Raw genomic sequence first — 26,647 nt, forward strand, 5'->3', positions numbered from 1 at the left:
TGACAAAACAGTATGGAAGAATTTTGCACAATTCCCAAGTAAAGATCTTGAAAACCAAGAGATGACTTTCACCCATCTTTTTTTATGATATTTGTTAGTGACTTTTTTCAGGCTAATGTAACTGCATTTAGGCGTTGATTGATAAAAGTCTATAAATGTGAAAGGAAGATCGTTCGTGTAGAGTGGAAGAAAAAGAGAGCTGAGCTTGGGACGACAAAACCTGATGAAGAATCGAAGACGGAGGATGCCCTTGCCCTTGAAGATATAGAGATAGCATTGGATAATGAGGTATCAGATGACAATGAGAGGTTGAGGAGCTCTGGCCAGTCATGGGTGATATAATGTAGCAATGAGCCAATGACTCTCTTTTTTATGTTTTTGTTATGTACATTAATTAATTATTGAAACTTTATATATTATTCAAGTTGTTTGAATTTTGTTATATACATTAATTAATGAATGTGTGTTATATACATTAATAAATTAATTGAAGTTGTTTATAAATAAAGTTGTTTGAGTCTTATTTTTGAAGGAAGATCAATAATATATATAACAACAATGAAGTTGTTTAAGTCTTGTTTTTGGAGAATGATGAATTGTGTATATAAAAGGAAATGAAGTTGTTTGAATCTTGTAAGTTATAGGATATGAATTGTTTTTGTATAATGTATTAAAGAATACATAATAAACCAATAGCTTAAATTGCTTCACCAATGAGTCCCCCTCCCCTCCTCCAATGCTTTCGAGATGGGAGACAAATATTTGGCCATAATATCACCAACTTTTTTTGCATATTCAACAACACTTTTGGGCTTGTTTGAAAATTTTAGCAGCTCATTTGTTGGAACTGCATACAACGAATTGGATGAGCACAAATCGTTGAGGTTGTATTTTTTTGTGGACAAGATTTGATCGCCATTTTTTTTTTTATGTTGGAGTAGGATCTCTCTATCAGAGTGATAAGGTTATTGTATGTGTCAAGATATGTGTTGTGAAACACCATGTAACCATCAAATGCTAAAGATCCTTCAGGCTCATTTTGCATGTTAAGCTTATTTTGCCTGTTATTTTTCTTCTTTGTGGTGGCAGGTGTAACTTTTATGTTTTTCTCTTTTTTGGTGTCATATTGTAATAAAAAAATTAATTCATATGAGAACAACAGTAAACTGGATAATATTCATGCAAAAACCAAAACAATAGTAAAATGGATAATATGCATGAAAAAACAATAACACCTATACATGCAACAAATAAAAAAAATCGAAAAAACTAACATGCAATTTTCTGCACACCAAAAAATTTGAAAACAATCGATTAAACTGGATAATATACATGCAAAAACAAATTGAGGGACGTAACTAATACACAATCAATTTAAAAAAAATATGTTTTTACAAGAAAAACAACAGTGAAAGATTATTCACCAAAAACCCTAGTTGTCAGTAACCTTACCAAAAAAAAACTTGGTTAAGGGACGTTGATGAAGTTGTTGTCGATGGTCTTACTAGAATATTTGAAGGAGATTCGTCGGATGAAGGCCAAAATTTGAAGTTTTCCATCGTTAGTGAACTGTTGTCGATGAACCACCATCGATAAGGGACTTTTGCAAAGTCGCCACCCGTTGGTATATTTGTCTGAATGTCGTTGGAAGATTGCCGAAAGGATTGGGGACCAATAGTTGGTGACCACAAGAATGATAGGTGTTGCAAAAATAGGGCATTCAAATAAAAAAAGGTTGCGAAATAAAGCGTTATTTATATAGGACAAAATTTTGCAATACGAGTGTGATTCGAATAAGAAATTTCACAATTTCAGTCTTTTGCAATACTTCATGCAATACTCATCAATAATTTTGTAATTATCTAACTTCCACAAATTTTATGATTTTTGCATGTGATCGCGTAAAACTCATCACGAGTTTCACAAATTTTGTAATATCGCAACCTCTGATGCGATTTTGTCGACGAGTTTCATGAGTGTATTATTTTAACATCATGTCATGAGAAAATAAAAAAATTGCACATGCAAGGGATAAAAGCGACAAGAAAAAATGAAGAAGTTGCAATATTGTCCATTCAACATATTTGGTAAATTGTGAGGCATTTTAGGAAACACATCATTTATGCCGTACACTACGGTCATTTTCCATAAAAAGTGAGTTGAAAGCTTGCTTCCCATTACATTTTTCCCTTATAACATTTGTCGCTTTGAAAATTTGCTTCCTACCAAAACTAAAGGAACCTAGAGACTCCCTTGAACACTGACGGCTAACTAGCGATGGGATATCATTAAAATATTACTGTTAACTATGATCTTACCATCCAGCTACCTCATCGGCTCCCCTGTCAAATCCAAATTTAAATAAATTTTGCTCAAAGGAAAAGAAAGAAAAACAAAACTTTAAGTTCCTCCATCCCCAGCATAAATCAGAATTATATAAAACCTCTCAAGATTTTGGCAAGCCATGAAGCTCCCAAAAATGTCAAAATATATTCAAAATCTTTTACATTTCTTATATATCAGAACATTATCTAAATCTTTATATGTTTTAGAATATTTTTGCAATTTATTTTTTTGTTTACTTTCAATATACTGAGATCCCAATCTACCGTTGGACATTCCAATAGGGAAAAAATCCTGAGCACGAGATTTGTGACCATGCCTATAAGTAGCATCCAAATCATTAGAAGATTTTGAAGCGCACAAGAGGCAAACTATGAGATAAATCAAGGTTACCAAAAACGCTATAAGGAGATGAGAAAACGTTTTCTCAAAAAACCATTTCCAAAATGTTTCGGGAACACCACAAAACTTATCGAAAACGTGTTTGCCATACTGTAAGAAGTGTGTTTCCCTCCTTGAGTGAAACATGTTTCTCATATTTGGGAAACACATTTTCCGTATTTATTTGTTTCCCTTCCCATAATCCCATATTTGGGAAACATGTTTCCTTTTCGTGAGATATAGGTTTCTCATGTTTAGTTTTATTCAGTTATTAAGGCTTTTATTTTTTAAAAACATTTGATATTTGTTTCTCAGTTCGTTTCACAATAAGTTTTTTGTTGCGTCTCATTTTTCCGTTTCACATCCGCCTAAGAAACCTCGTTTCGCATTTTCATTTCCCAAAACGTTTCATGTTTCCGTTAGCCTTCCTGGCAACCTCAGGACAAACACAATCTCTAAAATAAAACTAACCTTGCCCTCAAGTATATCACACCCAACAGTACCTTGTAGCAATGGAGGTTGCAGTCTACATTCCAGTCATCCAACATATCACCATTCGCACAAAAGATGCATCCAATTATTTAGACTTCAATTTATCGCCCTCAGGATTCAGTTGGGGACCCTTACGAGCCTCTAAATATTCTCTGGTTAGTCAGCTTGAAGGACTACTCTCACCATACACTCATAACTGGTCATCATATCCAAGCATGATAAGGATCTTTCTCTCCATTGATTTAATTCCGAGATCCACAACACCAAAATTGATAATATCATGTGAGGCTTTCTTGGTAATACAAAACCTAATTCTGCAGTCTCAGAGCAAGGACCCAATTCAAATTTTGATGATCACCACCAATGCAAATGCCAGCAAGAACATAAAAAAAACACCAATCAGTATATCCAATTGAAGTCTTGGACCACACTTCACACAGATGATATGTCGTGATGCAACCAAAATACCGATGATCAAACTGCACTTAATCATGTTCTAACCATCCCTTAAGTAAGGTTACCAATCTCAAGGATTGTTTAAAATCACACCAGAAAACATAAAAATAATTAAAGCTAAAAAGTATTTTATACATATAGATGGGGCATCAAGCCAATGACAGGCTCCCTTTGTCTACTAGACAGTCTGGCAATGCAGATATTAAGTTACATTTACTATTTACACGAGGGAGATAATGTAGTGAATAATCTGTATTTCTAACGAGCTTGAATAGCAGCCACAGTCGAGACCATGGAGTCCACCCCACAGACATTGCGGCCCCTGCAAATCTTGTAGTATCCCTTCTCTCCCCATCTTTCTCCCCAGGAGTTCTTAATGATCCAATAAGGCTTCGGTTTAAACCGGACAGGAGCGTACCCTTCAGATCCATACCCCACAAGCAGAACTCCATGATCCAACTGTCTGCCGCAGATGTACGGGCAGGAGACACCTTTGATATAGGTCTGCATGAAAACAGCATTGATACCAACTGCCATGTTGGGGAATCCAACAATGGCATTGTTAAGATAATCATCTTCGTTGAAAGAAAAAAAAGAGAACAAAAAATGGGGGGTGCTGGTGGGCGCAGTGGTTGTGAGTAGGGTGGGGACGTTTGTGTTGGATCTCATAAAGCACCTTTGATTACTTACCAGCAAGTGGGCCATTTTTAACGAGATTTGCAGCAATTTGATCTTCATCAATTGAGACAACACTGAAATTAGAGACTGATGCAGCAATCTTGTTCTTGTCAAATTTACAAGTGCCCCGATCAGTTCCAGTGTATGGGTAGTCTTCCTCTCTCTCTAGTCCACCAGCCTTGATTGCATATTGGAAGGCACTAGTCATTAGCCCTCCATTGCACCCTGAGTCACATGATCTTGGTTCTGAAGGATCGCACTGCAAAAATTTATGCACTAGTGTGAAGCTTTTTATGAAACTGAGAGCTGTCTCAATGCTAGCCACAAACCATGCGAATTTGAAACACAAAAGACAAGAAGTTATCATCCCAAGAATTTGTGGCAGTGGTATATTCAAGCCTCCAAAATAAAGCTAAGCAATTCATACACCACAAAGGGAAAAAGAAAAGCAATGATTCATTAAAATTTATTGAGGTCTAATTAATCATTTTTTTACACAGTATTGGGATGAATGGACGAATGGTTGCTCTGTCAACAAACTAAATCAAGAGACATCGCATCGCGAAACTGCTGAAGCAATAATATATGCAGGTGGTACGATTCAATGAGGAAAAATAAAAAAATAAATCCATACAAAGATTTGGCTCCAGTTATGATGGCTAACAATGTATCTAAGCACAAATCGTCTGACTTTATTTTTCAGTGCACAAATGGCAATGTCATTTTCCACTTGTGCCGAAAGCACCCTAGCTTGCAGGAGCCTTTCTTGCATTCAAGATCAATGTTGTCGGCCTGCAACTTTAGTACCCATTTTTGCTGGCTTGCAGTCATCACTCTCGGATCCAGCATATACTTGAAAGAATGGCAGTCAGTCCTGACCAAGAAGTGTATCCCGAGTATATAGGGTCGCCAGTTCTCTATGGCTAGCACAATCGCCAACATTTCCCGGTAGTATGTGCTCAAAGCATGCACTCAATGGGGAATTGCCTTGATCATGAAGGCGACAGGGTGATTACTCGGAATTAACATGGCCCCAATACCATACTCATCGCGTCCATCTCAATTGTGAAATCATGTGAGAAATCAGCCAAAGGCTTCCAGTGACTTGGTGGTCCATATGAAGCAGTCCTTCCGTAATAGTGTCGTGAGGGGGACGACAATGTTGTTGTAGCCCTGTATGAATCGCCGATAGTAGCCAATCAACCCGAGAAGTGTTCCTCCTAACTCTTGTTGTAGATTAGGATGTCGTCTAAAAACACCAACACGGCCAAGAATTCATGACCCGTTGGAAGGTGGTAGGGCCGGGCGCATTGGCATGACCAAGAATTCGTAGTGGCCATCATGTGTTCTGAAGGCAGTTGTGAACACATCCTCTTTGGACATTTGAATTTGATGGTACCCTGCCCTAAGGTCCAACTTAGTGAAGAACATTGCCCCATGTAATTCGTCCAACAATTCCTCTATTATAGGAGTTGGGTACTTGTATTTGACGGTGACGATATTTAAAGCCCATTAGTCAATGCAAAAGCGCCACGTGTTTTAACTAGAAGGACTAGGGATGCAAAAGGGCTTGAGCTTAGCCGAATAATGTCGATGTCCAACATTTTTGCAACCATACTCTCTCCATCACTTCTTTCTGAGACATTACGTAACTGTATGGACGTACATTCACCGAATTGGCATTGGGAGCCAAAGGTAGGTGATGATCTTGGGACTGTGGGGGTGGTAGCCCTTTCGGCTCTTGGAAAACCATCTTGAATTCGTCCAACACTTAGACCATAGCTAGGTGTAGTTCTACACCTGGTTTCTCGTAGTTCTCCTTGATTTGTTGTACCAAATAGAGGGTTGCAAAACGTGAGCTTTTAAATATCTTGAGGACCCCACGATTGTCAACCTCCTTGCCTTGTTTTGATCCTTGCGCCCGAAGGGTGACAAGCTTGTCTCTCTCCTGGAAGGCCATCTCCATGGTGTCAAAGTCGCATGACACCTTTCCCAGACTCCGCAACCAACTCATACCAAGGACAACCTCTACTCCTTTGAGAGGGAGGAGATATAAATTCACTTTGAAGTTTGATTTTTGGATGGCTGATGGGGTATCTTGGCTGGCGTGGGTGCATTGTAGGCAGGCATTGTCTCCAATCACTATTTCGAATATCGGATCCTCATCATCATCATTGATGATTTGGAGAACCTGAAGCCTTTGATACGTGCCATGGGCTCTATTTTCCACTATATATGAAACATTCATTGTGGTGTCTTCTGATGGGGCCCACAAACCCTATGGACCCCACAAAGCTCCCCCACAAGGTCAACTTTGGTAGGCCCCACTAAGCCTACCTCCTATTGTCCCACCAAACCACTTTAATGATGGGATTTGAACATGGTCTTAATTAAATCAAGGTAGACTTTAGTTTTGGAATGTAATCATGATTAAAGCCATGGTTTTGCTTAAACCATTGGCCTCCCCTTGTTTTGGTTTTAAGCCACTCCCGTGGGCCCTATAAAAGTCCCAAAGGGGGGAATTTTTCAAAAATCTCAAAGGCTTGTAGTTCCCAAGGTGGACAAGATTGATTCCCATATGGACATGTGTGTTCTCACGTAGGACTCTCTTTTTCTTAAGTGGAATGAGCTTGCTCTCCATTTGAGTTTAGGCATCCTTGCCAAACCATCCGGAGTAGCTCAATGTTCCTTAAGAACGCTTGGCTAGATCAGGGCCATTGACAATGCGTGATCGATGGTGTCCATGGTTTAGGCACACGCCCGGTGAGCACAAGAGCTTCCCAACGATCTAGGGGCTCTCTTTCAACCCCTCTTCACCTTCAGGAGGATTTTCGACATTTGATTGATCACTTCGGCGTTGTGGACATGCATATGCTTGTAGAAACCCGTCACCACTACGCACCTTTCACAACACCCACACCTCTGTTGATGCGCTTCTCATGGCTCGCTCATGAAAGGCGCCACCCCAATGCCTCTCACAACTACGCAAGGACCCCACGTTCACCGCGTGAGGTGGTGAACCTCCCTTGATGCCTCAATAAGCCGCGTACACGCGGGCACATCCTTTCCACTACAGCGCTACGGGCATACCCGCACAACATTGCGCACATAAGCACGTGTTTCTGCACCCTTGCCCCACACTCTCTCTCTCGCGTGTGCCTTCCATTGGCCGCAATACGCACGCCTTTGCCCCTGCCCTTGTGCACCACCCCAGCGTGCGGTAGGCTATATGAGAATCAACCTTGTACACCTTGGGAACTACAAGCCTTTGGGATCTATACTGAATACCTTGGGAACATACATACATGGGTCCCACCAAGGTTAATCTTGTGGGGGAGCTTTGTGGGGCCCACAGGGCATGTAGGGCCCCGCCAAACTTTTCCAGCAAAAATCTCCAAAATTGTTGGGGTGTCTCATATATGTACTGTTATGTGTGTGCACTTGGCTTGTTTGAGCCTCCATACTTGGGGTACTGTAGCTTTCGTGGGTTTCAGGGCAAAAAGGTGTGTCTTGCTCGCAGATGGCATCAACAAGGTCTAGCCGTCAAAGAACAGACACATCAATCCACCATGCTTCTACTATCCTTTGTCATCTAAGGAGTAGTGTGGATGCTTATCTCTAAACTCGTTTTCGTCCATCCATGATACTGATGTCTCGCCATTAGTGTTCCACTCGATCTTTAGCTAACTGACCAACTGTCCTCTTCTCCTTGTCATCTTTCGGATGATCTTTACCGGTTGAGCACCTTCTTCAAGGGGAATGGTCTCTTGGGGCGGATCCCCAATTAGTGGCTTGAGCTGCAATATATGAAAGACGGAGTGGATCTTGGATCCCCATGGTAGTTTGAGTTTGTAAGCAACTCTCCCAATCTTGGTCTCTATTTGATAAGGCCAATAGTAACGTGGTACTAAATTGGAGTGTTGTTGTGAGTGCATGCCTATGTCACAAGGACTCGGTAAACCGGGTACTGCACCCGCGTCGACGCAACTCGACGCGAGTGCACGTGTGGGTGCGGCATCCGATGCGGTCAACATGACCCTGGGTACGGTCAACGCACCCAGTCATTTGTGTCCAATTTTTAGATTTAAAAAAAAAACGCCCAATGGGAGGGGAGGATTAGGGCAAATTTTTTTTTGCCATAATCCTCCCTTCCTCTCCTCCTGAAGCTGACGCCGATCAACCTTCGCCGGACCCCGATGCCGTCGTCGACCGCTCTGCCGGACCTCTCTTCCTCAGGTACGCTCTCTCCTCTGTGACTCCCTTTGCTCTCCTCCTCTCCTCTTCGACCCCTCCCCTGCACAAAGAGGGCGCAAGGAGGAGGCCCGGCCCTCCCCTAGGGGCAGAGAGTGCAGGGAAGGGGCTCGGCCCCTCCCCTGCACACAGAGAGCGCAAGGAGGGGCTCGACCCCTCCCCTTCCAAGAGAGAGTGCAGGGAGGGGGATCAACCCCTCCCCTGCACAAAGAGGGAGGACAGGGAGGGGGCTCGGCCCCTCCCCTGCATAAAGAGGGAGGACAGGGAGGGAGCTCGGCCCCTCCCCTGCACAAAGAAGGCTCATGCATGATGACGATGAATTGATTTGATGATATTGTGATAATTGTTTTTATTTCATTAGTGTTAATGTTGTTAACTGTTAAAACTTAAAAATTATATATATATATATATATAATTTTTTTTGCCGCACCCCCCGCACCCATGTTTTTTGAAAGTGCCGCACCCGCACCCGCAACCGCAACCATGTGACATAGGTGCATGCTTAGCTGCTTATGGGCCCAATTTTTCTTGGGCCATATCCAATCACCCACATCGAAAACACGGTTCCTTTGTTGAATTGATTCTTCATTTTAACTTGAGCTCTAGCAATATTGCCCTTGAGGATTTGAAATATCTCATCTCGGGTCCTCAAGGCCTAATCAATCTCGAAGAGGGGGCTACTCCCATGTTCATATGTGATCCACTTGGGAGGGGGATAGTCGTATAGAGCTTCAAATGGAGTCATCTCAATGGCAGAATGATGACGTGTTGTAGGAGTACTCGGCCCATAAGAGATGCCATCCAACTCTTGGGCTTGGTACTAGCAAAACACCGCAAGTAAGTTTTTAATATGCAGTTTATCACCTTTGTTTGTTTGTCGGTCTAGAGTGGTAGGTGAAACTGAATTTCAGTCAAGTTCCGCTCAAGGTAAAGTACTCCTTCCATAATGTGCTTAGGAAGATAAAATCCCTATCACACAATGGATTTGGGCAATCCATGTAATTAGCCGATGTGATCCTGGAAACTCAGGACCACTTGGGAGATGATGTTGTTTCTTGGTAGAGGCATATTTTGAGAGTTGATCTACCACTTCGAAAATGGCCTCCATCTGGTTTAAGGGGGCATGGCTTCAATGAAGTCCATGCTTATGTCTTGCCAGACTCCTTCGGGTATGGGTAAGGGAGTAAGGCGCCCTAATGTTTTGAGAGCCTCATATTTGTTCTCCCGACACACCAAGCATTTCTTGATGTAGCTTTGAACCGCTTTCTTCATACCCTTCCAATAAAATAACTACTTGAGCATCTCATAAGTTTTGGACACTCCCATGTGTTGAGCCATGGTGCTCCTGGAGCAGCCCAAAAATGAGCTCACTCCCAATCGGGACCACTAGCCAGCCCTTGTAATAGAGCACCTCTCAGAAGGGCCTTTTATCTAGCCCAAGAGCTAGGGTTATAAGTTAAGTACGTGAGCGCACATGACCAGTTTACAAGGCCCGATTTGGCCTGCAGATGCACTAGCAGGTGCTTAATGTTAAAACGAGCACATACACAGACAATCAAGCGATACGCGAGAGCCAATCAAGGGAACACACAACTAGATGCCAGGATACTGGCTTGCCGCAGGCGAGGGTGGTGCAAAGGTGCAGGCGTGCGCATTGCGTCCAACGGAAGGCGAGCATGAGAGTGCACGCGGCAAGGGCATCAAGCGCGCATAGCGCTGCAAGGGAAAGGATCTGTGCGCAGCATGTTGAGGCATCAAGGGAGGTTCACTGCTTCACGCGGTGAATGTAGGGTCCTTGCGCAATTATGATAGGAACCAAGGTGGCGCCTTTGGAGGAGAGGGGAGAGGATTCGCCGACGAGAGGGTGGCCGCCATGAAGGCCTTCGATGCAGTAAGCGAGCCGCGATAAAAGCCTCAACAAAGGCGTGGGTGTTGAGAAAGGTGCACAGTGGTGAGGGATTTCTGCAAGCATAGGAGGTGACCCATTAAGGCCTCTGATGCTTCTAGTGGGCAGTGTGAATACGCCTCAACGGAGAGGTATGCACTAAGTGCACTCTTAGGGGTGCATGGTAGTGGGGTTCGGCAGCATAAGGGGTGGCCGTTTAAGGCCTCCGGTGTCCCATGTGAAGTGCCTCAAATGCGCACAAGAAGTGTCCTACGCGTGGGGTGTGTGTGTGCACGACCAAGCCATAAGAGTGTTTAGAAACTTACCGGGGCGGTTGTTTGGATGAGATTGATCAACCTGATGCCCAAAATCCTCCTAAAGGTGAAGAATGGTTGAAAAAGAGACCCTAGACTGTTGGAAAGCTCTTGTGCATGTCGGGCGTGCACCAAAACCATGGACACCGTCGATCATGCATTGTCGATGGTCCCAATCTAGCCAAGTGTTCTTAAGGAACATCAAGCTATTTCAGATGCTTTGGCAAGGATGTCTAAATCAAAATAGAAAGAAAGAGTCCTAAGTGAGAACACACATGTTCATGTGAAAATCAACCTTGTCCACCTTGGGAACTAATAGCCCTTGGGATCTATATTGAATACCTTTTCTTGAAACATCCCCCCCCCCCAATCCCTTGGACTTTTATAGGGCCCAAGGGGGGGTAGTATAAAACCAAAACAAGGGGGCTAATGGGTTAAGCAAAACCATGGCTTTAATCATGATTTCATTCCAAAACTGAAGGCTACCATGGTTTAATTAAAACAATGTTTTAATCTCATCATTAAAGTGGTTTGGTGGGACAATAGGATGTGGGCTTAGTTTAGTGGGGCCAAACAAAGTCAACCTTGTGGGCTTTGTGGGACCCACAGGGCGTGTGGGGCCTGCCAAACTTTCCTGGCAAAAATCTCCAAAATTGCTATGGCATCTCTTGTATGTGCGTTGGGGGCAGATTCATCGTTATGTGCATGCGCTTTGAATATATTGTTCTATATATGCAAGATATCATGACACATGAAACAATGATGAATGCACAAAATACAACTATAAAATCACATGTGAAACATTTACAAAAGAAAAAACATGTATGGTTTTCAGCTCAATATTTTCATGTAATTTGGTGCTTTCAAAGGCACCAAATATTAACCCACCCACCCCCCCACCCCCCCCCCCCACACCCCCCCCCCCCCCCCACACACACACACACACTGATGCAAGGCGGGATGGACCCAGGCCCTACTCCAAGACCTGTGACCCGGATCCAGATCCATCAAGAAGAAGACTCGGATCTCGTCTCGGGTCCATGACTGGATCCGAGACCCGGATCCGCCAGCTGAATGGTTAAAACCCTCTCCTAGGGTTTTACGAAGGGACAGATTACAGTTTTCCCTGACGGCAACCTTATTCTTCAGCAGTTCCTTGTCTTTTGTTTTCTTTATCATTGTTTATTCTTTATTGCATTAGTTCACGTACTTTTTTTTCATTCAGTCTAATGTCTTTATCTATTGAATCCATTATTTTCAATAAAAAGAAGCAGGCCCACTGATTTCTAGTGGGCATTTCTCTCCCTTTCTGAACATCGTTCGACCACCCAAATCAGATAAGTGCAATCAGTCGGTTGGTGTTCGCTGCCAGCATCACCACTGCGTCAAAGTGGTATCAGAGCCAGCGCCTTTCCCCTCGTACGCAAGATGGCTTCGGAGGTGAGGGGCGATCCGGCGACGACGATCGAGCAGGAAGATGCCGGCAACGCAGATCCGATGCTGCGGATGATGGAAGTGATGACGAAGATGCAAGAGAACGTGTTGCGTATCAGCCGTGACGTGGCCGGAATATCACGCCGACTTGATGGGGTCGAAGATAGGGTTGCAAGGATTGAATCACCGGCAGCGACTCCCACACCTTCTACACAGCAAATGGATCTGGTTAGGGGCGGCAGCACGGTCGTCCTCGTGGAAGCGGTGGCTGACGATCCAACCCAACCAGCTATTCAGGCTGCCGCACCACCAGAAAATGCAGGAAGGGGGCTGCACAGGTACGCCGACCTCACGTCGCCCCACCCCGAGGTACCGCTGATGCCCTGTGGTGGGGTAACCACTCGGTTGGGGGAAAAGGGGGGTCCCAGTGGCCATGTGGGTGCGCCTGCCTGGCACCAACCCACGCAGCAGGGGCTGCAGGTCGGGCACGGCATGCGTGGCCCGAACATAAGGCCGGACCAGATTGAAGAGGGGCTCCCCAACCGCAGTTTGGGTGCGCCGTCCTGGCAGGGACCCACGCAGCAGGGGTTGCAGGGCGGGCACGGCCCGCGTGGCCCGGCTGTGCTACCCAGTCAGGCAGCCATTGCACCAGACGTACCCCGGGCGGGGGAGGGTCTGTCGACTTTCCCAGCACCTGCGCGCGGGAGAAATGTCGCAACCCAACCGCAGGTTCGGGGGCCTGATTTTGCTTGGACTGGGCCTGACCTCTCAGGGTCCGGTCTGGATCCTATGTTAATTGGGTCCGGACCCGGTTATCGAGGACCACCCTTTGGGTTATCGGGAGCGGGTCCGGGTCTCACACCCTCCTATCCAGCCTACCCAGTTGGGTTCGGTTCGCAATTTCCTATAAATCCGACCCAACCTGTTACTTTTGAACCCCAAAATGGATCCTATACCGACCAAAACTTGTATCGGACCCGGGCGGAGCTCCAGTTTGATTTTGAGCCGGGTCAAAACCAGACCCATAATCGTATGGATCGGGGATTGAGTTCAAACCACGCCTCTTACCCCCACAACTCAATTCCTGACCCAACCTATCCAAATCTGGGTCCGACGAATAGTCTAGGATTAGGCCCGATCCATATCCAGTCGGGCGAGTCATCTCAGTCCAATACCAACCCAACCAAATACCCGAATCAGAACCAACCCGGTAACCCAACCCATATCCAAAACCCAATACCATACCCTACCCAATACCATTATCCTAACCCGACCTATAACCCAAACCCATACTATCCAATTCCTACCCACCTAGGGCCCGAGACCCGACCGACCCTTCCACCTATCGCGGGACCACCTGTCATACCGGTCCCCAAATGTGGGACACAGATGGCTCCCGTCCTTGGGCCAGCCAAACCGAGGCAGATTCAGCAGGGACCGGCGCGACCTGAGCGCCGTCCACACGTCATTGGAGTCGCACAGCACCAGCAGCCAGGCGAGCAGAACCGCGATGATAGAGCAGTGTGGGACGATACTTTTTGGGATGAATACCCTGCAGGCATGGTGGGGGCCCGTCAGCAGAGAGCACCAGAGCGGCCCTCCACGTATGGGGTGAAGTTAGAGCTTCCAGAGTTCGCAGGCCGGTTCGATGCAGAGCAGTTCTTTGATTGGTCATATGCCGTCCAATTCTTCTTCGACTACCACGATGTCGCCGAGCACCGTCGTGTCTCCCTAGCCTCTACTCGATTGAGAGGCCTAGCACAGACATGGTGGGTTGAGATGCAGCGGTCAAGGGAGCGACAGGGATTGGAGCGTGTACAGACTTGGGAAGAGATGCAGCGGTTGATGCAGTCTAAGTTCGTGCCGTCAGATCATGCCGAGAGAGCCTACAAGGAGTACCTGACCCTGCGTCAAGGCACCAATACTGTGGCGGATTACACTGCGGAGTTCCATCGTCTTTCCCTACGAGTGCAGATCGAGGAGACAGCCCGCCAGCAGGTCACAAGGTATATTTCTGGTCTCCATCCTGCTATTTCTGACAACTTCAGTTGTATCACAGTCGAGTCACTGGATCAGGCAAGTAGTTATGCTATGAATGTAGAGGAGAAATTGAAAAGGAGGCAGGAATATAGGACATCCCGTAGTGATCAGTCCAGTCAACCCAAGTTGATTTTCCCAACCAGGAGAGCGAGCTCCCCTAGGAAAGAAGACTCAAAGTCCACCAAAGGAGTAGACCCTAGCAAACCCGATCAGTCTGGACCCGCGTACCACACCAGATCCAAGAGTAAGCCCAATGAGTCCATTGTTCGTTGTTTTAGGTGTCAAGAGTTAGGTCATATTGCGTCCAAGTGTCCCACCATGAATAAGAACACTCACCTAGCAGAGGGCATTGTTGAGTCTGCGTCCGATAGTGAGAGCGAGGGTGAGTCGCTTTTGAGGGGAATGACGAGGTGAAAGTCGTAGAGTTCGATGGCAGCATCGAAAATTTGTTAACCATCCGTCATGTGTTGACCACATCCCGAGAGTCGGCCCCCACAAAATGGTTACGAAATAATATTTTTAGAACCCGGTGTAACTGTGAGGGGCGTGCGTGTGATGTTATCATTGATACTGGAGCGTGCGAGAATATGGTGTCCGAGAGTGTCGTGTCCACCTTGAACCTAAAAACAGAAAAATTGTCCCAACCTTATAAAATGGCATGGTTCAAGAAAGGCAATGAGGTGCCCATCACCCTGCGTTGTCTAGTTCGGTTCTCTATGGGGAAGCATTACCTCGATGAAGTGTGGTGTGATGTGGCGCCCATGAGTGCGTGTCACATCCTATTGGGACGTCCCTGGCAGTTTGACCGTAAGACCATCCATGATGGTCGTAGGAATACGTACACATTTGTCTTTCAGGGTCATAGGATAGTTCTCCTTCCCACCAAGGAGACCGGGTTGCCCCGGCTAGCGGGCCTATTTGACCGATCTTCCCTCCTTGGGATGCCCAAAACTTGGCACTTTTCTCCTACATTTAAGATGTCCGATCTATATGCTTACTGTGGAGACAACAAGTCGTCAGAGCCGACTTCTTTCCCACCAGGGGAGAATGATGCAGGGCGGGATGGACCCAGGCCCTACTCCAAGACCTGTGACCCGGATCCAGATCCATCAAGAAGAAGACCCGGATCTCGTCTCGGGTCCATGACTGGATCCGAGACCCGGATCCGCCAGCTGAATGGTTAAAACCCTCTCCTAGGGTTTTATGAAGGGACAGATTACAATTTTCCCTGACGGCAGCCTTATTCTTCAGCAGTTCCTTGTCTTTTGTTTTCTTTATCATTGTTTATTCTTTATTGCATTAGTTCACGTACTTTTTTTTCATTCAGTCTAATGTCTTTATCTATTGAATCCATTATTTTCAATAAAAAGAAGCAGGCCCACTGATTTCCAGTGGGCATTTCTCTCCCTTTCTGAACATCGTTCGACCACCCAAATCAGATAAGTGCAATCAGTCGGTTGGTGTTCGCTGCCAGCATCACCACTGCATCACACACACACACACACACACACACACACACACACACACACACGTGCGCATAATCAACCACAGAAAACTAGATTGATTAGTTTCAATAAACTATAAATTGTAATCTAGTTCAAGGAACTAGTTTGTATTTCGCTGGCAGGTCCAGAAAATCTTGTGAACCTGATACCAGCTCATGGAAAATGTAAACCTTGAATGGACAAAAGATACATGTCCCATGAGAAATATAATATTGTGTTGATTGGTGACTAACTTTGCATTAATCACGATTTAATATATCAAGCATAAAAGTTGTTCCATTTTCCATATTAGAGGTATTCAATGTCATTCTTAAATTGAAAACTCTTGTGCTTCTTTCTTCTGACCCATTATTCTCTTTTAACATTTCTATAAAGAAAAATGTTCTTTGCCCTATGAGAATCTTCTTAATGGTTAGAAGTCAACTCTTTGTCAAGCACTATTCCAGAAAGCCAAATTACCAAAATGAGCATCAGCTGCCCCTTCAAAGAAGTCTAAAATAAGGACAACTCTTCCACAACATCTGTATCTTATATTAACAATTCATTTGGTTATTTTAAGGCCCAATTATAATCAAACAAATAGCATACTTACTAGATTCTTAGAATTGTGATTGCAAGTATGAGCACTTCATGAGTCTTCAAACATGTTACATATCATGTTTGTCTCTCCAAAACCATAAAAAATGGAATTCACAATGAAATTTTTAGACAACAATCAGTACATTTAAATTGATTACTAGACCATACCCATTGTTCCCTTGTGACTTACACTGTAAAGTTGCGTCTAGAGTCTATTTTGCTTTCGTTGAGTCTGATGTAAGTTGCCCGGTTCAGGTTAATCAATACCCCGAAGGGGCAGCTCGTATACTTGAACTGTAAGAGGCCTACGGGCTAAATTGTGAATGAATTAAATCTGTTGAGTTTTCTTTTGTTCACCCTCGTTGTGATTGCAATTCTTCTCCCTCTATTCTCTCTTGCTCTCTTGCAATCTGATTACAAGCTTCTGCGATTGGCAAGCAAGCGATAAGTAAGCTTGCGGCGATAAAGAAGGACTGTCACGTCACGCTAGCCTATTGAAGGAAATAGGCCCATGACAAGTGGTACCAGAGCCCGTTCTCGTGCTTGGGAAGGGACTCCAGAGTCAGAGTCGACAGACGTGCCAACAGGTTATGATTTATGAGCAAGACATCGTGGCACCCTATCAAAACTTGCGTAACACCAAAGGCAAGACAGTTGCTGAAGCTGAGGACATGGGTTCACCTCGGGGCCAAGAGCAGATAGCTGCAACTACCAACAACCTGGTGGAAGATATGACTTCGCACGACGAAGCGATTTCATGCACAATTGAATCATTTGGTGGACTGAATGGTGCAGTGGCGAGCCTGCAAGAACAAATAATCTTATTGATGGGACAGGTCACTTCGTTGACGACAACAGTGACTGACTTGCAGACTTAAGTAGGGGAGCTTCAGTTGAAGAACTGCTCATTGCAACAGACAGTGACCTTAAATGAAGAAAATTGTGTGAGGCCATTAAGGATTAATGCGCCAAGACCAGCAAAGTTAAATGATTATCGCGCCAGCAAGGCCACTGAGAACTTCTTGTTCCAAGTAGAAGACTACTTGGATATTTAGAACGTGACGCTTGAAGATCTCAAGATTAAGGCTGCAGCAGCTCTACTGGATGGAGATGTCATCGCTTTGTAGAGGCGGAAGAGCAGTGACCTGGAGAGGGGTCAACGTGTGATAAACACTTGACGACTTCAAAATAAAATTGTGCAACTACTTTATGCTGAGAAATGCACAAAAACATGTTTATAGGATGGTGTTGGATCTTAAACATATTGGTTCGTTGCAAGACTATATCATAACGTTCCAGAAGCTTATACTTGAGGTGCCTAACATGCCAAATGAGGACAAACTCAATTGGTTCATTGTGAAACTTCAACCATGGGCACAGTCTGAAGTGGAAAGGAGCAACCCTAGTATTTTGGAAGATGCATACGTGACGATCGAGCTCTTAGTTGACACTCAGCGCAAGCCCTTCACCCCCATCAACCAAGGTCAGGAAGAAGCCTGACCACGGACGCAAGAAGGATGAGCGACGTGACAACAAAGGTGAGGCATCGACATCCCACCAATTTGATAAGAATCAAAACTTCAAGAAGTATAACAATAGCAACAAAGTTGTTACTTGCTGGTTCTGTGGCGATAGACATATCGTCAGACAGTGTCCAAAGCGCCTTGAAAAGGACGATGGACAAGCCAATGCAGTGCAGGTAGAATACAGTGATACTGAGACCATAAAACCAAGGATGGGGGTCATGCGATCGATTAACGCAGCTAGAAGTTGTGCAGCTGAAAACATGCAGGTCAGTAAGGAACTCATGTACTTGAAAATCATTACGAATGAAAAGTCTAATTCAGCAATGGTAGACACTGAGGCCACACACAATTTTGTCTCGCAGAAAGAGGCGGAGCGGTTGGGCTTGAAGCTCGGGCCAAAGCAGATGACCATCAAAATGGTGAACTCTGAGGCTAAGTCCATCCTTGGTGAAGCAAGGAACGTGGCTATCCAAATTGGGAGTTTAGCCGGAAAGGCCAACTTCTCTGTTATGCCCCTGAACAATTTTAAGATGATTTTGGGTATGAAGTTTCTGCGCAACCAGAATGTGATGATGCTGACAAAGTTTAACTCGTTGACAATTATAGGGCCAAACCTGACACACACAGTTCAATGTCTTACTCAGAAAGACAAGACTTTAGTGTTATCAGCAATGCAATTGAAGAAGGGTGTCAAGTGTGAAGAGCAGACATTCTTAGTTGTTGTGCGTGTATAAGGGAAGATGCAAGCAGCAGTGCCACCGACCTTAACCCCACTGTTGCTGAAGTTTCGGAAGGTAATGCTTCCGGAATTGCCAAAGCGTCTACCACCAAGACGTGAGGTCAACCATAAGATTGACTTCACCCCGGGAGCGAAGCCTCCCACAATGGTTTCATACAGCATGGGGCCAACTGAGCTGAAAGAGCTGCGCAGGCAGTTGGATGAGATATTGGATTCAGGCATCGTTCGTCCATCAAAAGCACCATTTGGCGCCCCAGTCCTATTTCAAATTAAATATGATGGCTCTAAGCGGTTGTGTGTGGACTACCGTGCGCTAAACAAGGTCACGATAAAAAACAAGTACTCGTTGCCACTAATAGTGGACTTGTTGGATCAGTTGGACAATGCTTGAATCTTTTCAAAGCTAGACTTGAAATCAGGTTACTGGAAGGTGAGGATTGCAGATGGTGATGAGCCGAAGACAACTTGCATCACCCGCTATGGTGCTTACAAATTCTTAATAATGTCATTCGGGTTGACGAATGCTCCAGCTACGTTCACGACCCTAATGAATCAAATTTTCTACCCTTAGACAAGTTCGTGATAGTTTATTTGGATGACATCATGATCTATAGCAACAACATGAAGGAACATGTCGAGCACTTGCGAACAATGTTTCAGTTGCTAAAAGTGAATGACCTTTATGTTAAATGAAAAAAGTATCTCTTCGGTCAGGAGGAGATCAGCTTCCTCGGCCACGTTGTGGGGCGTGGTGTGCTGTGCATGGATGAGTAAAAGATAAGAGCTATCCAGGAATGGGTTCTGCCATGCAAAGTGCTAGAGTTGCGGTCATTCCTTGATTTGGCAAATTACTATCGGCGATTCATTAAAAGTTACTCCCTCATAAATGCGTCCCTCACTGATCTGTTAAAGAAGAATCGAGTATGGCTCTGGACAGGAGCATGCCAAGATGCCTTCAACGACTTGAAGAAAGCCTTAGTGAGGGAGTCAGTGTTGCGACTGCCTAATCACTCGAGACCCTTTGAGGTCCACACAGACACCTCAGACTTTGCCATCGATAGAGTTATTATGCAGGACGGTCATCCGATCGCATATGAGTCGTAAGCTAAAGGATGCAGAGAGGTGTTACATGGTACATGAACGTGAGATGACAGCCATCGTGTATTGCCTCAGGACCTGGCGACACTACCTTCTAGGTGCCCAGTTCGTCGTCAAGACGAATAATGTTGCTACAAGCTATTTTCAAACACAGAAGAAGCTGACGCCAAAGCAAGCTCGATGGCAGATGTTTTTGGTTGAATTTGACTTTACCTTATAGTACAAGGTTGGGAAGACCAATGTAGTTGCGGACGCATTGAGCTGCAGGGTTGAACTGACTGTTGTGCGTGCGGAGCCTTCCGAAGTGCATTTGAAAGGCGCTTTACTAAGCCGCATCCGCGAAGGTACGTAGCAGGATCCGATGGTGCAACACCTTGTTTCTCTGGTGCATGCAAGAAAGACTCCACCATGCACCATTACAAAGTATGAAGGACCATTCACCATTACAAAGAAGGAGGGCAAACTGACATACAAGCTGGAGTTGCCCCCAGATTTCAAGGGCACCGGGTGTTCCACATGTGCAACCTCAAACAGTTCCATACAGATGACGAAGATCCGAAACGTAGTGTGCCACAATGCGCTCCCATCATTCAGAGGGCCCCGACAACATAACGAGCCTAGAAGCACCTCAGTCAGATCCTTCGCCACAAGGTCAACTACTTGGGCGAAGCAAAAAAATACCTAGTGCAGTGGGAGCAAACAACGAAACCTGCGTGGGAGCCAACTTTTCGAATAAACAACCGCTACCCGGTTGAAGTCAGGGATTACCATAAAGCAGATGGCGCCGAGGACAGCTAATGATTTGAAGGGAGGAAGCATGTTCCCTTGTGACTTACATTGTAAAGTTGTGTCTAGAGTCTGTTTTGCTTTCGTTGAGTCTAATGTAAGCTGCCCGGTTCAGGTTAATCAATACCCCGAAGGGGCAACCCGTATACTTGAACTATAAGAGGCCTACGAGCTAAATTGTGAATGAATTAAATGCGTTGAGCTTTCTTTTGTTCACCCTCGTTGTGATTGCTTCTTATGATTGCAATTCTTCTCCCTCTATTCTCTCTTGCTCTCTTGCACTCTGATTACAAGCTTCTGCAACTGACAAGTGAGCGATAAGTAGGCTTACGACGGTAAGGAAGGACTGTCACGCCGCGCTGGCCTATTGAAGGAAATAGGCCCGAGACACCTATAATGAACAATGTAATTAAAGGTCCGGTTGTTTATAATTGGTTGACAGAAAAGTAGGTGGTAACTTATGAGCAGAATGGGGAGAGAGAATATTTCACTTGCCTACCACTATCCATCTTTGGCAGATAGAAGAGAAAGGCTTTATGACTCATGAACCTGGTGGACCAAGGCAAACAAGTCTATAAGGTCGCACCTTGTTACCTTGTTTTATGGAAACCAAATCCAATCAGCCAAGTTCCTAGGGTGCATTAGGTATTTCTCATTCCAGTAAGACAATGTGACAGTTCCCTCCTTTTTGGTGTGGGAGAAGTGTCTTTCAGGCTTTCCGACTATGTCACATAGGTGCAGGTGCGGGTGCGGGTGCGGGTGCGGGTGCGGGTGCGGATAAGGATAAAGATAAGGATAAGGATAAGGATACTGGTGCGGATGCGGCACTTTAAAAAAACTTGGGTGCAGGGAGGGTATATATATAATTTTTAACAATTTTAAGTTAACGCTAATGAAATAAAAATAATTATCATATCATTAATTCATCATGCATAAATTCATGCAATAAATCAAATTAACAATCTACAATTGTTATTCCTCATCAATAAAAAATACCACTATATATATATATATATATGTGTGTGTGTGTGTGTGTGTGTGTGTGCATTTTATGTATTTATATATATAATATAGATAAAACTAGACTTGATTAGGGTTAATTGAATCTACTTTTGGACAGAAATGGACCTCAATGTGGTTTACTTCACATGACACAAAGGATGTTGTGTCGAAGTGTCGCACCCGCATGGGTGTGGGTGTGGGTGCGGTGCCCTGCTAGAAGAGTCTGTGTTACATAGCTTTCTGACCACATTATGGCTAAGCTAAAACTAAGGGAACAAAGTCATAATCATACCTTGAGTGGACTAATATTTCATGATCAAAGTAAAAGAAGTGCATACTAAACTCAGCTTTTAATCAACTATTATTTTCCTTATTTATGCAAGTCCTACACAAAAGCATGAAAAGTTAGACCCATAGAGCACATTTTTATTTGTCACGTTTTCACCATTCAATAATGATGGATCTCTAAATAGGATGCCATCATCCTAGGATTATGTGCATTTATGTACTCTTTGGATTTTGTCAACAAATTTACTAGCACATACATGTTACATAACTGCATGCTATAAGTTTCTAGCTTTGTGTTTGAAATATCATCTAGCACTTTTTACAAAATATTAAGACCATAGGATAACTTATATGAGTTATTTCAATCATGATTCATCTATGACTATACTTCCCTCAAACTTTGCCACCTTGAAGCATGTGGAAGTAGTGGCTTTTTTTAAGCAATTGTGAAAAAACAGGTGGATTTGTGTTACGGATCGAGTAGATCCGGATCCAAAAACTCAGTCGGCTAGGGCAACTGAGCTAGGTGGGGTGTCCCCTATTTTTAGCCAAACTAGAGGGGCGTGAAACCCTCCTGAAGATCGGTTCTAAGAATAAGAAAGAAGAGATAAGAGGCTTGTCTATTTCTAGAGGGCAGGATTCCAAAAATAACCTAGTTAACATGGAGTCCAAGGAGGCTTAACCAAAATTAGGCATTTTAATATCTTATAGAACTTGTAAAATGGTTTAATGTACGCCTCTTATGCCTATATAAAGGCCATGTTTTTTCCTTGATGAAGCATGAATGAAAATCTCTCTCTCTCTCTCTCTCTCTCTCTCTCTCTCTCTCTCTCTCTCTCTCTCTCTCTCTCTAGTTAACTAACCTCCAGTAGGTCATGTGAAGACTGGATTAGGTCTTCGGGTGCTGCCCAAGGTCCAACCTAGACTCTGCGTTGCCAAGTTCGCGGAACCGGTGTGATCAGACTGCCCAAATCCTTCCTTGGAGTAACAGACCTTATATCCAGCAAGTTCAGTCTTGTGGGAAAGCCCTTCACGTGGTCCATAAGGTCTATGTAAGTTTGAGTCCCTTTCCCTAATCACCCAAACCTAATTGAACCCATGGTAACCCAGTTCATCCTACCTAAACCTTGCAGCCCTTAATACCCATCAGACTTCAAAAAATCCCTAGCCCAAACCATAAAGAGTCAGGTCCTGATTTTTGGTCCAAAGGTACTTCAAAGTGTCCTTGGTCAACCCTCCAAATTTTAGATCTAACTGAGTCCCCAGTGCAAAGAACCATTTTTTACAACTAGGTCTGCGTGAACCCTAACTTGTTTGCTCTTTTCCCGACCTGAATTATCTGGTCACTCAAAAAATCCGTAACTCCCTGTTCCTGTGTCCGACCTGAAAATTGGACGGTACCTACATTAGGGTGTCAAGAACCAACTCACCAAATTTCATATTTTTCTGTTGTGACATTAGGGAGAACCAAATTTTCTCCCAGACCCTGTCTGAACCCAGCCACCCTGTCCATCCGAGTTGGTCCATTTTAGACTTTTCCCTTCCTGTGTCCGAACCCTTGGCACATGCTCACATCAATTTGGGATTCTAAAGGAGGTGGTGTGTTTCAGAATTAGAGCAAAAAATTATGTTAGAAATTGGTGTACCAGGTGCAAACAAAGACAAATCTTCCTTGTTAGATCAATCAAAAATCTAAATATTCTGGATTCTAGACAAAACTTTAGCAGATAGCAACGCAATCAACATCAAATAGAAGGTCAACACATAGAGATGACAAAATCAAATATAAACAATAAAACAAAATAAAGATAAACAAACAAACTGGCTAATCCCAACAGAATACAAGGCCTTGAATCATGATGATCAAGGCTAAAGAACTAAACAAAACAATTCCCTACACAAGAACGTATCAGAAAACAGATAATAAACCGGATTCTCACCGGGACAACTCACACCACTCATGGGGGTACACTCACACAAGCAAGCAGAAACATAGATGGGAAAAGAACAAATAAGCTGGTTAGTCTAAAAAAAGCTCCATAATAAAACAAGACACATTCCAATAGCAGAATCCCATCTCATCTCAATAACGGCAAGGGAATTCTAATAAAAGCAACTCGACCCCCATACTAATTTCCTTCCACTGTTCCCCCGGGGTCTTCTTTAATCAGAACACAAACGTCATCAAACAATAACCGATACTCCCCCTTCCGTTTAAAAAGAAAGAAATCTCATATTCTCAGCAGAAGGGGCATGCATAAAGATCACTTTTCCCAAACAAGACGCAATTTGATGAAAATAAAAACTGCGAAAACAGTGAGAAATTCAAATTAGAGGTGAAAAGGACCTCGTGATCACATTCGACGAGCTGCTGCTCACTGAGGCTAACGAGCTTCCCGGTAGCCAGAAAGTTAGCTCCTTCCAATGCTCCAGTTGCACTAAAGGACCAGCAAGACCCGCAAGAGCCCTAATAATTGAAAGATCCAATTTTTTCAGAGAAAATCCCAGAATCTAAAACAAAGATTCATGGGGGAAGAAAAGGATAAAGAATAAACAGAGCAGGAAGATCGAGGGATAAACCTGGTTCTTAACCGGAGTGACGGCGCCATGTTCTCTCCAATCAAAATCCTCCGGGAGGTCGTTCGTCGGGAGGATCGGTGCCTTGTTCTCGTCGCTCGACGCTCCAAACGGGTTCGGCGATCGGAGCCCTAGGTACCTCTGCTGGAACTCCTCCTCCGTGAGGTCGGAGAACTGCGTGACGCCATGGACGGCCGTGGGATCGAGCATCTGGTGGCGGAGAGACCGGAGGAGGTTCGACTTGAAGACGGAGAAGCGGTAGGCGTGCTCCTCAGGGCCGGAGTAGGTCTTACCGAAACGGCGGACGAAGGCGGAGAAGTGGTGCTTGGCGTTCAGGAGGTGGTCTCCCGTCACCTGCCGGATGAGAGGATCGTCGCCATCGACGGCGGATTTTCCGATCGCCGACGAGGCGGTGACGGAGACGCAGAGAAAGACGACGAAGAGGGGGAAGAGGAAGGAGGGAGGAGCCATGGCGCCGTGAGACAGTGGAGGCGTGCAGTGGGAGATAAAAAGGTGTCGTGTGCTTCTGGGAGAGACTGTGGGCCAATGGGAGCTCGAAACGTAAAGCTGGCTTATTGGTCCACGTGTCCATTTGGTTTGTTTGGAACTGATAGCGGGTGGTGGAGGTTGGATGTTAGTTGTATGGGGTCAATAAACGTTTGGGGGATTCTGAGCCGTTGGATTTGGAGAATACGCGGTCCGGGTTTGTGGCTTGAGATGTAATCTTTCTGAGATTATAATAACTTGCAGAATCAGCGTGCAGCTACCTGCCTGGCAGCCGTCCATCTTGATACTTCTTTTGCTTGTTCATCTCCAAAAATGTTGATATCGTGAACGCACTAAGCAAGTAAGCATGTAGCAACGATGCGTAGAAAAAATATCAACGGGGGCTCCGCTTGTCTGGCAGGAGCTTCTAGTGCACGTCACACCTTGTGTTGGAACGTTGCAGGTTCAAAACCCAATGATATAGTTGTATAATTGGTAGGGTCTGCCTAGCCCCAGCTTGCCTTTAAAAAATAAATGGTTGCCTAGAAAAATGGCCTCTATCATGATAAGTAGGAAGAAAAGGTAAACGGAATATTCAGTAGCACAAAATTTTGTTCTCACAGAAAAAAGCTACTGGGGAGGAAAATTCTCGTGATATTTTAAAAGAATATTTTTCAAGATATTTTTAAAAAATATCAGTATATATAAATATATATAAATAACGAGTTAAAAACATAATATTTTCAAAACAATCGATACTTTGCAAATATCATGTTTTTCTCAGTTTACCATCACCCTTTGAAAATATCTTAATGTAATCATAATATTTTCAAAAGGCGATATTTGTGACTATAGGGTACCCTATCATCAATACCCTACGGGACATTGTTCATGTGTGCAAAGAATGCTTATGGGCCCCATAAAAGCTTTTAGAAATATTCTTGCTCTAAATAAAAATATTATTTTATTGGGTATGGCCTGGGTCTGGTTCATGTAGTTCTTACGGGGTCTGGGTATGGTTTCTCTTATAGTAGGTCCAATTAGACCTCAGAACCAGGTTTGGTTCCACTTGAATATGAATCAAACCCAACTCGTTGACACCCCTTGGTGTGAGCATAAAGAATGGTTGAGAAAAAAAAAAGAAAAAAGGACAATTCAAGAAGAGTAAGTGATGTGAGGGATACTGCTCGGTTGATTGTTTGAAAAAGAAGGTGGTGGAGTTGGCTTAATGGGATGTTTGGGAAAGAATTGAGAAAAGGGATGATAAAGGTAAACCAACCCCAGATCCCACGGGTTTGCTTAGTTGGAAAGGGCTTTTGCTATGCTATCAGATAGGTTTTGCCTCTCTCTCTCTCTCTCTCTCTCTCTCTCTCTCGCGCGCTCACGCGCGCGCGTCCTTGCCCCCCTCTTTCTCTTTCTCTTTCTCTTTCTTTGTGCCCTCCTCTCTCTGTGGCTCCCTCTCTCTTTCTCATTGAGGTTTATTATATATATCTTCTTCACGTTGTGTTCATGGACAAGGCAAATGCAATTTTTTCACGTATAATTTAGATTTTAATGGTTTTACATATTATTTGTCTATTTCATAATTTATTTATTGAATAAATTTTAAATATATATTTTATATGATTTATATTATAAGAAATTTATATTTTAATTGTCTATTTTATGATTTATTTATTGAATTCATGATAAATATATATTTTTTCATATATGATAGATTTTGAGAGTTTTACATATTAATTGCTCATTTTGTGATTGATTTATTGAATGCATACTAAATGTATTAT

At 44.0% G+C, this 26,647-nt stretch overlaps 1 protein-coding gene across 1 annotated transcript; it reads right to left on the bottom strand.

Moving 5' to 3' along the window:
* Positions 1-3,708: 3,708 nt before the first annotated feature.
* On the bottom strand, positions 3,709-24,865 carry LOC149836054 (cysteine protease RD19A-like). The gene is made up of 4 exons (XM_090008953.1): positions 24,378-24,865; positions 24,145-24,264; positions 4,363-4,609; positions 3,709-4,202 (listed from the first exon to the last, which is right to left on the bottom strand). Exons 1-4 carry the CDS (start codon positions 24,843-24,845, stop codon positions 3,931-3,933), a joined length of 1,107 nt encoding a protein of 368 aa, XP_089865079.1. The 5' UTR covers positions 24,846-24,865; the 3' UTR covers positions 3,709-3,930.
* Between the last annotated feature and the right edge of the window lie 1,782 nt (positions 24,866-26,647).

The sequence above is a fragment of the Nuphar pumila genome, chromosome 6, assembly GCF_984573655.1.
Source record: "Nuphar pumila chromosome 6, dmNupPumi1.hap1.1, whole genome shotgun sequence".
Taxonomy (NCBI): domain Eukaryota; kingdom Viridiplantae; phylum Streptophyta; class Magnoliopsida; order Nymphaeales; family Nymphaeaceae; genus Nuphar; species Nuphar pumila.

Coding starts and splice junctions, on each gene's coding strand:
- LOC149836054 (XM_090008953.1), bottom strand. CDS start 24,845: ATGGCTCCTCCCTCCTTCCTCTTCCCCCTCTTCGTCGTCTTTCTCTGC. Junction 24,265..24,377: donor TCACTCCGGTTAAGAACCAG/GTTTATCCCTCG, acceptor TTCAATTATTAG/GGCTCTTGCGGGTCTTGCTG. Junction 4,610..24,144: donor TCGTCGAATGTGATCACGAG/GTCCTTTTCACC, acceptor AAATTTTTGCAG/TGCGATCCTTCAGAACCAAG.